The sequence below is a fragment of the Labrus mixtus genome, chromosome 5 (assembly GCF_963584025.1).
Source record: "Labrus mixtus chromosome 5, fLabMix1.1, whole genome shotgun sequence".
Classification (NCBI taxonomy): domain Eukaryota; kingdom Metazoa; phylum Chordata; class Actinopteri; order Labriformes; family Labridae; genus Labrus; species Labrus mixtus.
In genome coordinates, this window is record NC_083616.1 from 30,907,628 (window position 1) to 30,922,173 (window position 14,546).

The 14,546-nt window shown below is 44.6% G+C and overlaps 2 protein-coding genes across 8 annotated transcripts in view; one reads left to right on the forward strand and one right to left on the reverse strand.

The window, feature by feature from the left end:
* Nucleotides 1-12,699, forward strand: part of ebf2 (EBF transcription factor 2) — a 36,054-nt gene extending 23,355 nt beyond the window's left edge. For 2 of the 4 annotated variants that reach the window (XM_061039282.1, XM_061039283.1), the window contains exons 7-16: nucleotides 4,128-4,209; nucleotides 6,284-6,425; nucleotides 8,390-8,520; nucleotides 8,736-8,862; nucleotides 8,987-9,075; nucleotides 9,194-9,259; nucleotides 9,522-9,696; nucleotides 9,786-9,968; nucleotides 10,829-10,999; nucleotides 11,172-12,699. In XM_061039282.1, coding sequence (XP_060895265.1) covers nucleotides 4,128-4,209; nucleotides 6,284-6,425; nucleotides 8,390-8,520; nucleotides 8,736-8,862; nucleotides 8,987-9,075; nucleotides 9,194-9,259; nucleotides 9,522-9,696; nucleotides 9,786-9,968; nucleotides 10,829-10,999; nucleotides 11,172-11,203 — 1,198 coding nt within the window. In that variant the 3' untranslated portion in view covers nucleotides 11,204-12,699. Of the gene's footprint in view, nucleotides 1-4,127; nucleotides 4,210-6,283; nucleotides 6,426-8,389; nucleotides 8,521-8,735; nucleotides 8,863-8,986; nucleotides 9,076-9,193; nucleotides 9,260-9,521; nucleotides 9,697-9,785; nucleotides 9,969-10,828; nucleotides 11,104-11,171 lie in introns of those variants that run through there. The other 2 variants (XM_061039280.1, XM_061039281.1) reach the window with 1 other exon arrangement.
* Nucleotides 1-14,546, reverse strand: part of osbp2b (oxysterol binding protein 2b) — a 337,585-nt gene that overhangs the window by 60,063 nt on the left and 262,976 nt on the right. The gene's annotated exons all lie outside the window — the stretch shown is intronic.

Below are 14,546 nucleotides of genomic sequence, written 5' to 3' on the forward strand. Positions count from 1 at the left end.
CTCACATTTTTTTTTTTGGCATTAAATCATAAATATGTCGCCCTTCGGTGCAGCAGTCCAAAATTGACGACCTAAAATCAGCAGACGAGTGGAGAAAGTTTTCCAGCTGTGATGGTAACTAACTTGAACCCCGCGTTAAAGCCTTTAGCATCACATGCTTGAAGAGCGGCTGCTACCAGTAAACCTTCATTTACAATGAGCGCAGAGGGCGATGTGTTTTATGTCTATGTGAAAAGGCAGTTTATGTCAACAGTGATTAGTGCTGATGAATGCCTATGAACATTTTTGTTGGGGGTCCTGTGCTGCTGAGGTGCTCTCTGCGTGATTAAGGCCATGTGTAAAGCAGAGTGTGTAACACTTATGTGTAACAGATGCCCTGAAGAAGTGAGAAACGTGAAACTGGAGTCCACACTGAGGAGGGAAACATGTACAAAAACGACATTTCTTCTATTGTTTTTAGCGCAGTGACTTGCACGTTGTCACCGTGTGGCCGGCGGCCTCTCACTGCGAGGCCTGTGTTTAGTCTTGGGAACTGAAGCAGATGCAGACAAAGGGGATTGGAGGCCTTGACAGAGATGCAGAAGTGAAGACAGAAAAGAAAAAAAAACAGAGTCCCTGTGGTGCCGCAGTGGAAAACGATCCCAAGGTTTAAGACTTGGGTCTATGTTTTGTTTGTGTTTCCTGTTTTAAGTGAGCCTGTGGAGGGGGAGATCTGGTGGAAGATAAAAACTTGGTTTCCCTTCGCCGGCCGGAGCGAACTCTGTGTAATTCAATTACATTTCAAATTTGTCATCAATATGGAACAAAAACAATCACAAAGCGTGCTTTTGTAAATATTTTTGTTCTATTTGAGAGAAATCTAATGCCACAGGAAGGTATTCCTTTACTGTTATAAGAGAAAAATGCTCGGTTTGTTCAGCTTCACAAAGTGAAAAACAACAATTAATCGACAACATGGAAATGCCTTTATGTACTGTAAATAATTATCCTTGTACAGACCATGTTAGGGAAGCCCTGAGTGGATATTTTACACCTTTGTTTCCCTGTTAAAGAGCACATTACTGTTGTTTTCTTAAGATCTTGACTTATTTATCTCATTATCTTGAGACAACATTGCTGATTTCCTCGTGATAACAAGCTAATTTTCTTGAGAACTTGAAGAAATGGCTGAAATTAAGGAGGAATCACAAGACGAGCAGCTTCATTATCCTGAGATAACAACATAAAAAAAGTCAAGATCTCAAGAAAACAACAGAAATGGGGAAACTGAGTAAAATAAAATGTAATGATGCATGTTCATGAAGGGTTTGTGTAGTTCTAGAGATGGATATAAACGCTTCCTATTAGCTTTATTCGCTCTATTTGACAGACTTCAGAGCCGTTAAAAACAAACAGAATCACAGTTTAAGGCTGCTCTATCCAAAAGTCTGTGATGTAAAGAACATTTATATTACGTGTACTTCTTTGAAAATAATGTCCCTGTGACATGCAGCTCACCTCCACTCCTCTGCATGTTCTCCTCGTCTCCTCCCTCTGGATGGGGAGGTGTGTGTGGGTGTGTATCACATTACCCAAACAAAAACAAACAACAGCAATATTAAACTTTTGCAACCACAATAGAGGAGGGGATAAAAAAAAAAAAAAAACAGAGGGTCCTCGACTTCTTATTAATTATGCAAGATTAGTCTAATTATAATTCAGCAAATGAATGTGTGGCAGAAGGTGCGAGGCGACGGGGCTGGGAGATTTGCATGTTAAGTGGGCAGGGGGAAGCGGCTAATGCATGCTAATATATGCGTCAATGTCTCGCTTTAATTTCAGCATTTGCAGCTGTGTGCGTCCGAACTGAGGGGGGTGAAAAGTTGACTCAATGGGTTTTTGGGAGGGGGGCAAAGGTGGGGGGTGGATTGGCATATTAGAGTGTGCATGCAAGCATGTGAATGTGTGTGTTTCTGTGTGTGTGTGTGTGTGTGTGTGAGGCATCTGGTGTCATACAAACAAGGAATGATGAGAAGATGTCAACAAACAAGGTGAAGAACCCTCAGACGGTGCACAGAGCCTGAGCTGGACGGAGACAACCTCTCAATTAGGGAGGTGATCTCACAATCTGAGGCGTCATCGCGTCAGTCAGTCAAATGAAGGATGACCGCCGCTGAGATGAACGTTAAGTCTCTGACAAGCCTGAGCCAGTGAGGCTAATGTGGCTCAACCACAGCCTGACTTGCACATGGTTCAAACCCCCCAAAAATGTGCTCCCTGCTCTGATTTACCTCCGTGTTAAACGGCAGATACAGCCTTTAAAAAAAACGAGCCATAATGTAAGAATCATCGCCCGGGATCAGACAGCGGAGAGAGCCAGAGACGCAGTAAAATGAAACGGGACACTTTGGATTATGGTCTCGTTTCAGAGTCTAGGACACAAACTGTATAAGTTTCATAGTGATGTGTAATGTAGAAAGTGATTTAAATCATGTTAAACTGACGCTGTCATGGTGTCAGATGTAAAACTCCTAGAGAAAAGAAGGAAGTCGGAGAAGGTGCATATTTGAGCTTTTTGCATGTTTCCACCTTAAATCTGATGACTGGTGCAGCTTTGAGGTTGGAGTTCCGAGCTCTCGCTGATAAATTACAATCTCCCGCTTGCCAACAGCAATATTGATCGTCCTCCAACAAAATATCTCAAATCAAGAAATATTGGACACACTGTTGGAAGCGAGCGCTGCTTTTCAAACCCGGGGCCCTCCCTGTTCACATGGGAGAGGAAGCTGGAGCGAGTGATGGAAGAACAGCGAGTAAACGTTGACAGAATGAGGGAGAGATTAGTATTCGATGGGAGGGTTCAGAGGGGCTGTGGGGGCCAATATGAAGTCGCTCTCCAAACAAGCGCTCTCCATTAATATGACTTATATTTGCAGAGAGCGCGGTGTGGGTGGGATCGGAGCTAACCGTGTAGCCTGGAAAAAAAAACCGCTGCCTCCCTCTGCAGCATTCTTCTTCTGCTCTGTTGTTGTTTGTTTAATGTGAACATTAATAGTTTCTCATGGACCAGACAGAGGTGGACATCTGGTTCGGGGGGACCTTTTACTTCACCGAATGCCAGAATTATATCACAATGCTGCCTGCATCACATCCAGGCTTGTTTTTTCTCTTTTGTTTGAAACCCCTCTCTCGTCCCCATGTGTGCGTCTCGTCTGCACCTGCCCTCTTTTTTCATTTCACCTCGCACCATCGTCGTGTTTCACTGAAGGAATGTGTTCGTGTTGTTGCCTTCCTCTCTTTCCCATCGCTGTCTTTTGCCTCTCAGCATGGGGACTTTGGGATTGCGGCAGAGCTGCGTTGCCATGGCAGCGGGCCCGTGTTGCCGAACCGTGTACACCTGGGATTTGGAGTCTCTCTCTCTCTCCGTAGTCTCCATCGCTCTCCTATTTATTCCACCTCTCTCTCTCTCTCTCTCTCTCTCAGGTTTTTCTTTGGTGTAGCAGAGGCTATCAGCACCCCTCTCTCTCTCTCTCTCTCTCTCTCTCTCTCTCTCTCTTCCTGCGTCTGTCAGTCTCCACAGCCTCTCGCCCTCAAAAGTACACTCACATACATAATGAGACACATATACTTGAAAACAAAATTCATGTCCATACCAGCGCCTGTGCCTCCATCACTTCCTTCCCTCTCTCTCTCCACCTCCTCGTTTCACTCTCTCTCTGTAGTTGTCTCTTCTCCGTTCCCTTTTCCATTCCCATGTGGGGGTTCAAATGCGGCATTGCGGGATACCACGGTCCCCTGAGTCCCCCCGGCATACATCACTGTCTCCACTTTACTTTGAAACACAGCGGCGCTTTCACTGGACTGTGCTTCAAATTCTCATCACTTGATTTAAAGTGTAATAACATTGACTTTAATACTACGCTAAACAGCTGGGATTGATGTCAGAGCTGTAATCATGTAGATGAGAACAATCACACACACACACACGCACACACACACACACACACACACACACAGGACTCATCTCTGCAAAATAATGAATGTCTGCTTTGACTGTCGGCGTGTTGCAGAGTAGCAGATAATCATATACATGATTCTTTCACGTGCTTTTCTTATTTGCTGAAGTGTCCTCTTCTTTACCTCGGCAGGTTTTTCTTGAAGTTTTTCCTGAAGTGTAACCAGAACTGTCTGAAGACGGCGGGAAACCCGAGGGATATGAGGAGATTCCAGGTATGAAAAAAAAAAGACGAGGAAGAATGCTCAGTGTGTGCTTGTTTGTGAGCGGAAAAAAGGGAAGAAGGTGAAACGTGGGACAGAAATAATTTAAATTTGTACTTACAGTCATGCAGAATTCATTCCCCTTCAATCAAAAACAGAAGAATTTGATGATTATTTCATTTTTTAAAAGTACGGTTCAGGTCTCAAACTCTCACTTAAGGTCAGGACTCCTACGTTTCAGAACAGCCCGCCCCTGAAATCTTCCTGAGTTGCTCCTTCACACATGTCCTTTGCAGAGGGAGATTTTAACAGTCGGGTGGTGTGGGGGCGTTCTTGGGAGATCAGACATGCAAAAAAAGTTGATTCTGTTGAAATCACACTGTAACGTTCAACATCAGATGACGGACGAAGCCACAGATATTTGCGTTACAATGACAGATCTCTGCCTTTATATCAACTGGACTTTTTGTCTAGATTAAAGAGTGAAAAACAAAAGAGAGAAAAGAGTATGAAGCAGCATGAAACACCTTAACGCCTTCTCACTTGTCCCATGCTAACATCACCCCCCCCTCTCACGCGCTCGTGGTTACTTTCCCCTGAATATTTCCTGCTGCGCCCAAACAGTGGCTTACACTTCAGCCGGGAAGCAACGGGGGTGAAAAATGTTCCCCATTTGTATTCAAACATGCAACTCAACCGAACAACTTTTCAGGAGTTTTGTGCATGTGTGAAAAAGGCTTTTGAGAAACACTCTGGAGGTCTTCCAGGAAGAGACACGAGAGGAGGGAGCGAGAGGTGAAAGTTAAAAATCAATAAGCAGTCAGAGAGACGGAAAAAAAAAAAGGGAGCTTGATATGTGGGAGACTCTGTCGTTGGGGTGCTAGGGTGCAGGAAATAGGTTGAGGTGTTTCAGGAAGTTGTCAGGGATTGAGTGATTGGCTCCAGATGGAGGAGGTCATGCTCCGTGACCCAGGAAGTGGTCACAGGGGACACTCCCGCCTCACTTCCTCTGCCGTCTTTCAGCACCAGCGCCCCCCCCCCCCCCGTCTGGCATTCCCCCTTTCTCCCAGAAAAAAAAAAAAAAAAAACCCTCGGTCCCTTCCTCTTCCTCCATGTTTGCTTTAACTCCTGCGACGTGACACATGCTGAGAAGTTATGAGCAGGCGGGCGCTCCGACACTCTTCATCTCAGGGGTTAAAAGGTGATCAGAGCCGGACAGGAGTCTCCCGCTTGATCGATAATTTACAGTTATTTTCCTTTTTCGCCTCTCCTCCCTTTTCCCAGACACCTATAGCACATATGCTTCCTGTCCTCTTCGTTCGTATGCTTCTTCACCTGCAAAATCACTGCCATGTGTTTGTGTCCAAAGGGAGTGAGGAGGTTTTAACTCCGCTGTTATTTCTAAAAATGCACATTACAGAATATTTACAGTCAAATTAAAAACAACCTTTTTCTCATTCTCTTAAAAACATGCTGTTAAAACACATAATCAAACTCAGTATGACGTTGAGGAAAAGTATAAACACCCGTAAATAACCACACAGAAAAACCTACAAGTATCCTCTCATTAATTATACTTATGAGTGTGTGTGTGTGTGTGTGTGTGTGTGTGTGTGTGTGTGTGTGTGTGTGTGTCGTCCATGCGAGGCAGATGTGGGAAGGGACACACACATGCTGCGGCCAGAAAATCAAATTAGGGTCACTATATATCATCCAAACTTTAACGGCCGGCTAACGTGGGAGATTTGCTCCATATGTTTGGTGTCATTGAAGGATCAGGAGGAGACGGCGATGAGCCCGCTGCACGCTGTATGAATCAAAAAGTTGGAGGCCATATGGAGCCCCGATGGAGGAGTGGAGGCGGGGCCCGTATGAGCAGTGTCATCACCACAGTGCAGAAGTATTAGAAAAAATCCCAGAGATGTCACATTACCTATCGAGGAAATATATGACTCTCCACCTGAACGCGGGAGAACAAATTGTTGCTCGGGGATTCGGCCCGCTGTAACCGGAGATGGTGACCCCGCCACGCGCTGTCTCAGTCGAGCACGCTCACTCATGTTTCTTCCTCTCGTCTTCTTTTCAGGTGGTCCTCTCCAGCACTGTGAGCGTGGACGGCCACGTCCTCGCCGTGTCCGACAACATGTTCGTCCACAACAACTCCAAACACGGCCGCAGGGCTCGCCGCCTGGAGCCGGGAGAGTCTGCGGAGAACACCATGGAGTATGGTGAGCTACACAACAACACAACGACGTCACGCCTCATCCATCTGTTTTTTATTTTTTATTAAATAAACTTCATCACATGTCTTCTTCATCATGCACACTCAGAGATATTACACACAACCAGTCCAAAGGAACAGAGTGTAACAGCAGGTTGTTTAATGTCCGTTTATAATCACTATGATACATCAAACATAAGCAGAGATGCTGCTGAGGTCATTAACTGAGCTAATTAATGCATTCATTAAATATCTATATCTCCTCACACAGCATAGACGGTAGTAATTTCTAATTTTAAAGCGTGGAGAATTACATTTTACACAGTGTTGGATCTATTTCCAGTTGTAAGTAAACGCATCTCAGTTATCTCTAAAAAAACACATTAAAATAATCTCTGCTGTGAAGGAAGGACTGTTTATTTACATTTCTATTGAGTCATGAAAACTTTGATTCATTAATTCATCAGGTGAACTGTTGACGGCTGACAGCTGTTACCAGTTACTTTGTTAATTTACAACATGTGATGGGCTGTTACGCTGTTGAATCAAATTTAGACGAGGGTTCAAAATAGTCTCAACGACAACGTTAAAATAAACCTTTTTTTTTTTTCTTTTTTTAAGAATCTATTAAAGAATTTTCCAACATGGGGTAACAGATAAGAGCACATTTCACAAAGCCTTAAAGATGAATCAAATCTCACACCACGGGGATAAACAAACACACACTTATTTTACTCAGGTCAAATAAATCTCTTTATATTTGTTTCTCCTCCACTGTTTCAGCGATATGCGTTTAGCCGTCGTTAAAGCAAAAATAATCTGCCTTCCAAAGGAGGACAAGTCACAGTCTGTCACTTCTGTGCTTGAGCCTGCAGGACTTTGATTTTGGTTTTCAGTATTTTTTGGGGTTTTGTTCCGCCAGCCTTTAAAGCTCCTGCGAGGAGTTTTTATCTGGTCATGATTGTGACTAATATTAATACAGATGCCTCTAATATGAGCTACAAAAGCAAACGAGACCATCAGCAGAAGACTGATTGTTGCTGTATTGTTGTTTTTAAAGCCTGAATCCGTCGACGTGTGGTAGGTGTCAGACAAAGTTGATTAAGTGCACGCTGCAAAAACAGATTTTTTGGACGTTTTCCAAGACAAAGATTTCTCATTTAACTGTTTAAAGAAAGCAGGATGAGATTTCTTTTAAGGTTTGTTTTGGGCTTTTTTAAGCCTGTATTGGATAGTAGATAGAGAGAGTCATAAATCAGGGGAGAGATGCGGGAAAAGGAGTCACAGGTACATGGGGCACTTGTTTAACCACTGGGATACCGGGGCCAAGCGAGAGGACAAGTAAAGGACGAAATCAGTAGAGAAAACGAGGCGATGCTTTGTCCACAGGGGGCGCCAAAATCAACACTCACAGGAGCTTTAAAGTAAAGATCTTAAACTTTTAAACAAGTGCTTTTTTAGGTCTTTTCACACTGTTGCATTGTTACAATCAGAAAAACACCATGATACATTCTCCACCAATGTTTTAGTGTCTAGGTCTCACCACTATATATGTACTGTAGTAAATGCATTGCTATATTTACATTTACAATCATTTATCCAACGTCTTATTCTTCAAGAAGTTTTTGCTTTTAATTCATGGATACAAGCCACATGGACAGAATTACAGCCACCAAACCTCTGGAGATAAAAAAAACTGAACTTATTTTATTTTTCCTCAAGAATATTTTATGCAATGATACAAATTTCAAAATGTATATTACCCCCATTCCTTCTTCCCTCTTCTATTTTAACTCTACTTCAACAACGCTTCTCACAAGAACAACTCAGACGTTTCAAGAATTATCTTTCTGCTTTTTCTTCAATTGGTGTGCATTCTGCATTCAACCCTTAGAGTAACTCACTAACACTCTCTCTCTCTCTCTCTCTCTCTCTCTCTCTCTCTCTCTCCCTCTCTGCTGTCCTGTGCAGCGACCCCGTGCATCAAAGCCATCAGCCCCAGTGAGGGCTGGACCACCGGCGGGGCCATGGTCATCGTCATCGGGGAGAATTTCTTTGACGGGCTGCAGGTGGTGTTTGGCAGCATGCTGGTGTGGAGTGAGGTAAGGAGTTGTCTCCCAAACATCTCGCTAATGACGCTACACTATGAAGCATATTTTAGAATGATATTTATAGCATATGGCCTGTCTCGTTATTTAAATGATTTATGGGCAGGCCGTACAAATTAATCTCTCCGTGTTAGCCTAAATATTTACAGTGCACGCAGGGAGTCGTTTGTGGATGTTTTTGTGACATGATGTTCTGTTGTGTTCCTCAGCTGATCACACCGCACGCTATCCGTGTGCAGACACCTCCTCGACACATCCCCGGGGTGGTGGAGGTCACACTGTCTTATAAATCTAAACAATTCTGCAAGGGAGCGCCAGGACGCTTTATCTACACAGGTAATCAGACAACACACCTTTTTAAGAAATCACAAAGGTGGACTGTACGTTTCAGAAGATAGACGGTGTGAAAACAGATTTCTTTTGATGACTTTTAATCGATGATCCTTGTTTTTTATTTCAGCACTAAATGAGCCCACTATAGATTACGGTTTCCAGCGCCTTCAAAAGGTCATTCCCCGGCATCCTGGTGACCCAGAAAAACTCGCCAAGGTTAGAGACACCTTTGAAAAACAGTATTTTTTTTAGCATTGCTTAATGTGATTTTTCTGTGACTGTGCTCGTTGGACTCTTAATAAGATGTTAATCTTATGAATCATGTTCATTGTAGGAGATCCTCCTGAAGAGAGCAGCAGATCTAGTCGAGGCTCTGTACGGAAACCCGCACAGTAATCAGGTAAACAGAAGCCGCTTTGGTATAACATTAGAATTTTTCTCAGAGATCATGCAGATTTTTAGAAGACTACACCTTAGGTTCGCATGTTTCTAATTGACTGTATAAATATGGATGACACATCTCCACCTCCTCCTCCTGTTGTCTAAAAGTGAAGCCAAAAGAAAAACCCCTGCAACAGACGCTAACATATTCTGCGGAGGAGGCAGAGCTTTTGATTTAAACTGCATTTTTTCCTAACAGTCTGAATGGTTGTGTCTTCTAGGACATGCTGCTGAAGCGTGCAGCCGACATTGCTGAGGCTCTCTACAGCGTTCCTCGTCCTCACAGCCAGCTGCAGGCGCTGCCCAGCTCACCGGCACACGGCAGCGTCATGGGCCTGGGCTCCTATCCTTCTCAGTTAGGCGTCAGCCTCGGAGACCCCGGACAGAGCAGCCAGGGTGAGCAGACTGAGAGAACAAACAATGCTGGACTCATTTTGACTCTCATGCAGTTCAGATCTGACTCCATGATCATCTTTTTCCTCCAGGTTACATTAGAAATTCCAGCAGTTTGTCTCCAAGGGGTTACCCATCAGCCTCCACTCCTCAGCATTCGAGCTATGGGGGCAGTGGAGGGATGACTGGAGGCTATGGAACGGTTCCCATGACCAGCCTGGGAGTACCTGGCTCTCCTGGTTTCAGCAGTGCCTCCCCCACGGGCTCTCCCTACAGTAAGACTACTACATTGTCCTTAAAGTGTTTTTTTTCACACGTGCACTCCTGAACTAATCTAGAATATTTCAGGTCAGCCTGCACCTGAAATATTCCTGAGTTGCTCATTCACACATTTTCTCTGTCAGACGGGAGGGATGGGGTTTGGGGTTGTCAGGAGTGTCTTTCATATCAGTTTAGATTTATGTGCACAAAGAACCCGTGAAGTGTCGACACAAAAACAAACGTTACTTCAGATTCAGTCTCTCAGGTGTCTTGCGTCCCAGCGTCTCCCTCGTGGCGTCTCTTCCACTCAAAACCAATTCCCCGCAGGTGCTGCTATTTAAGGTTACAGAGACAGAGCCACCACACCCCCCCTCAGGTGTGACATCAGTACTGACCCTGCTTCTCCTCCTACCAATCACGCCTACCGCTAAAGACACTAACGCATTATCATAACAGGAGGCAAGACGAAATCAAAGAAATCCAAGATGGCAGAAGAAGCAACCGAGTCTGACATTTTAGTTTTTCTTCCCCTGTATATCAAAGGTTATTGTATTATTATTATTATAGGTACAAAGTTATTGGACGTACTTGCAGAATCAACGAAAGGAGAATGTAGCAGTGAGCAGCTCCATTACATGCACAGTTATCACACTGGTTGTATGACATGACACTGGCTCCTGTTCGATCACACATAGGCTCACCCTGACTTCACATGGAAATTTGACGACGGGGTCTGGTGGGGAAAAGTGGAGAAATTCAGGAAATTGAAGGAGTTTTGTGCATGTGTGAAAACAACAAACATTTGTGTTTATTTATCTCCATGTTTCTGTTGTGTGCTCCGACTTGAGACTCACTGTCGCCCACTTCTCCACAGTTATGCCCTCCAGCCCCACCATACCAGGCAGCTCCAGCTCTTCTTCGTCTCTCTTGCCTTTCTCCTCCTTCCCGTCTGCCGCCAAACAGAAGAGTGCTTTTGCTCCGGTGCTCAGGCCCCAGGGCTCCCCCTCCCCTGCCTGCCCCGCCTCAGGGGGGAACAGCTTCAGAGGTAGCCACCCGACTCACTATCTGACCCCGCTGTCTGAACTCACCAATGCAGTCTAACCCCTTCTACTAACCACTCCAAAGCTTTGCCTGAACGAGAAAGAAAAATGGATGTACAATAATGCAAGAGCTGGTTGATTAGAATCATAGATTTTTGTATATTTTTTTCTCTTCAGCGATGACGGGCCTGGTTGTTCACCCGATGTAGCAAAGCACCCGCCCCAGTCTACCCCCCCCCCCCCCGACCACTGCTACACTTAGCCCCTCTGTTGGCATTAAGAGGGCAGGGAGGATGGAAAATTGATCTCTAGCAGCCATGTTTGAACTTCCTTCCTGAGCACACCCACTTGGCCATTTCTTAGCCCCTATTTTTATGCAGGTGGATGAACAGGACGGGGTTTAAAAATGTCCAAAGACCAGAGGCAGGGCAGGAAACTCCCCCCCCCCACAACTACAGACAGACAGCTCCTTAGCTGACAGCACCTGACTGGCTCGTGTATGACTGTGTTTGTCATCACGTGTCTGCATTTTTAAAAGGAAGCAAAGAACATTTTCAGTGGGGGAGCGTCGACGCATCTCTGGCATACATCACATGCAGTATATGGATCTTCAAAAATCTGCCCAAACTTCGACCAGAGACGCACCAGAGAGCATTTCAAAATCGCCGGATGAAGGAGAACTCTGATCAAATGTCGCAGCTCTGACAAGCGGGTGCTATTTGTCTGTGTATGGACACCTTAAATGGCATGTGTGTTCACTGTCTGTGAGTTAGCGAGAGCCTTTTTTTGTAGTAGACTTTTGAAGACAATTTACATTCCAGAAAAATAGACCCTTTATTTTTTGTTCTGATCTCTACAGTTTTACAAGGGAGAAACTCTTTGTCTCAAGGGTTATTACTAAAGGAATTCATATATTGATTTATTTAAGAACAACAATTTAACTTATTATAGTTAGTTTAGGGAATAATATAAACGTGTTTTTATAAAGTGGTCCTTTTCAAACTGTGGCTGAATGAAGTTATCTCAACGATTGCTAATTAATTTGCTAAATGTTCACAGGGATTTGCTTTTTTTGTCAGAGAGGATCGACTCTGATGCACTACTTCGGAATAAAAACAACCAGTTTTCAGGTTCTTGCATAAAGGATGTTAGTTAGCCTTATCTTTTTTTTTTACTTTCACTTTTAATGCATGCTTTGTCACAACAACGTCCTGATATTATTTCATTCCACATTGCTTATGTTGCATTTATATGACCCTGAAAAAAAAAAAAAGATTCTGCAGTTAAATGTCCCAACAAAGCACAGGTCTCCAGTCACTATGCAGTACAGTAAATGAAAGCACAAGCTGCAGCAGAACAGAAAAGAAAAGACGTACCACATCGTGCTGTTCGTCCTCACTGATTTCTCTCATCGCGACACAAACTTCATTCTCAGGATGTGCAAACAAAGAACACGCAGAGTAGCTGACATTTCGCAAAAATTTTGTTTCTAGAGTTTGGTTTATTTTATTTATTTAAAAACTTATTACCAATTTTTAATATTATGTTTTTGAAGCCATCTTTTTTTTTCTTAATTTTTTTTTTTTTTTAAACGGTACAAAAATAAAAAATTTGTGCAAATGTGATTTGTATATCTTAAGGTGTAATTATATTTTGTGCTCCAAATAAAACAAATGAGGAAAAAAGTCACTCATGCTTGTCTGAGATGTTTTGGTTTATAAGAAGTCACACACATACATTTCCTGGACATCAAGATTTTTTTCCTCCACATCTCAGTTTTTTTTTCTCTGTTCCCATCACCTGTGTGCGCGTGCAGCTCGCTACACATTTTGTATACATAGCTGATGAGCCGCAGCATCTTAATTGTGATGCGAGCTGTAAAGACTGAGCAGAGCATGTCAAGATAAACAACAACACCCCCCCCCCCCCCCTCCCCGCATCTCTCTCCTCTCCAATAAGCCTGCTGTTCTCTGAGGACCGAGCCTCTAGGGGCCCGAGTGAGAACCACATGAGTCTCCCTCCAACGTGGCCTCCTCCTCTCTCTCAACACACACACACACACACACAGGCTTCGACATGTGCCTCACTAAGGCTTTGTTTGGTGCTGCTTCATCCTGTCTTTCTCCCCTCTCTTTTGCTCCCCTGAAATGGCCCTTCTCTGCTAATGTAATTAGCACTGGTAAAGAAGGGCAGTTAATTACCCACTCTATTTTGATCGGGTAATTAATGTTATGCCAGGAAACGGCAACTGTTTCATTAACATAGCGCTCAAAGCGGTGAGGGGGGCAGGGTGGGCACCCAGTGGATGCAAGTCTGTGTGGCTGTTTTTTTTTTTTGAGACATGTATGGACAAACAGTGTATCAACAACTCAGCGAGAGACTTCAAACGTCTGCTGACACTCTCTGTGATCCGACCTCGACGGGGAGTCACTGTTCCTCTCTGTGCCGTCTTTGTCACCATCAAGTGGCACTTGTCAAAAAAAGCTCACGCTGCTTCTGCTGCCTCCTCCTCCCTCCTCCCTCCTCCTCCTCTTATCTCTCTCTCTCTCTTTTGATGTGCTGTTAATTTGACAAGTTAGAGTCAGCTTTGTTGCCAGCACCTCAGCATTCATCTTGCTGAGTGCTCCTTCTGCCCAGCGGTGCAAGAGCCATATGCTTCCCTTCCACACGACTGTGACTGTCGTCGCTGTTTGTTTTCTCGGCGCCGTTTACCGTCTTCTGATCACAGTTTGGATAAAGACAGGATGAGATGCCACCTGCCACTGAGTCGATCCACATCACACTGTACACACAGCACCGGCTTGAAAAGAGCATCTCTAGCTGCTGTGGTGTGTGTGTGTGTGAGAGAGCAAACGCCATGTCATCTTTCATTATCGATGCTGCTGGAGCACTGATGAGCCTCCATGTTTAAGTTACAGAATATTCTTTGTAGGAACATGGGGGAGCATATAGCACAAAACACATCCTGCCCCCTCCCGCCTCTCAGGGGATGTGTTTGTGTTTATATACCCAATTAGCCCTCTGGCCACAGCACGGCCATGCATTAGGATGACATTAGCCCCGGGTGTATGCAGCGTCTGTGTGTGCATAAAAATACAGTGCACCCCGTTCTCATTTGAGGCATAATTTTCAGGGGGTGTGCGTGCCTTATTAGGCACACCGAGGCAGAGCTTGACAGGGGTGGCCCGCACTGTTTTGTCAAATAGATTGGCTTCACACACCCAGCCGGTGTCCTTTGCCTTTGGCCCGTCAGTAAAAACCTGTATTGTTGCCCATTAGACCGCTGGACCCCCGATTCCTTTTTGCAAAATGAATCCCCCCCCCCACCCTTTCTGCCATTCCCCTGGGTGTCAGTAGAGTGGGGTGGCAGATGGGACAGACACAGAGCTGCCCCATGAGACCAACCCTGCCCCCCCCCCTCCCCCCCAACAAAATGCACACACATGTTAACACACACACATACACATATAGGTGCACACACACACTCAGACATGCATGCATGCACAAATGCATAAGCACACACACACACACACACACACACACACACACACA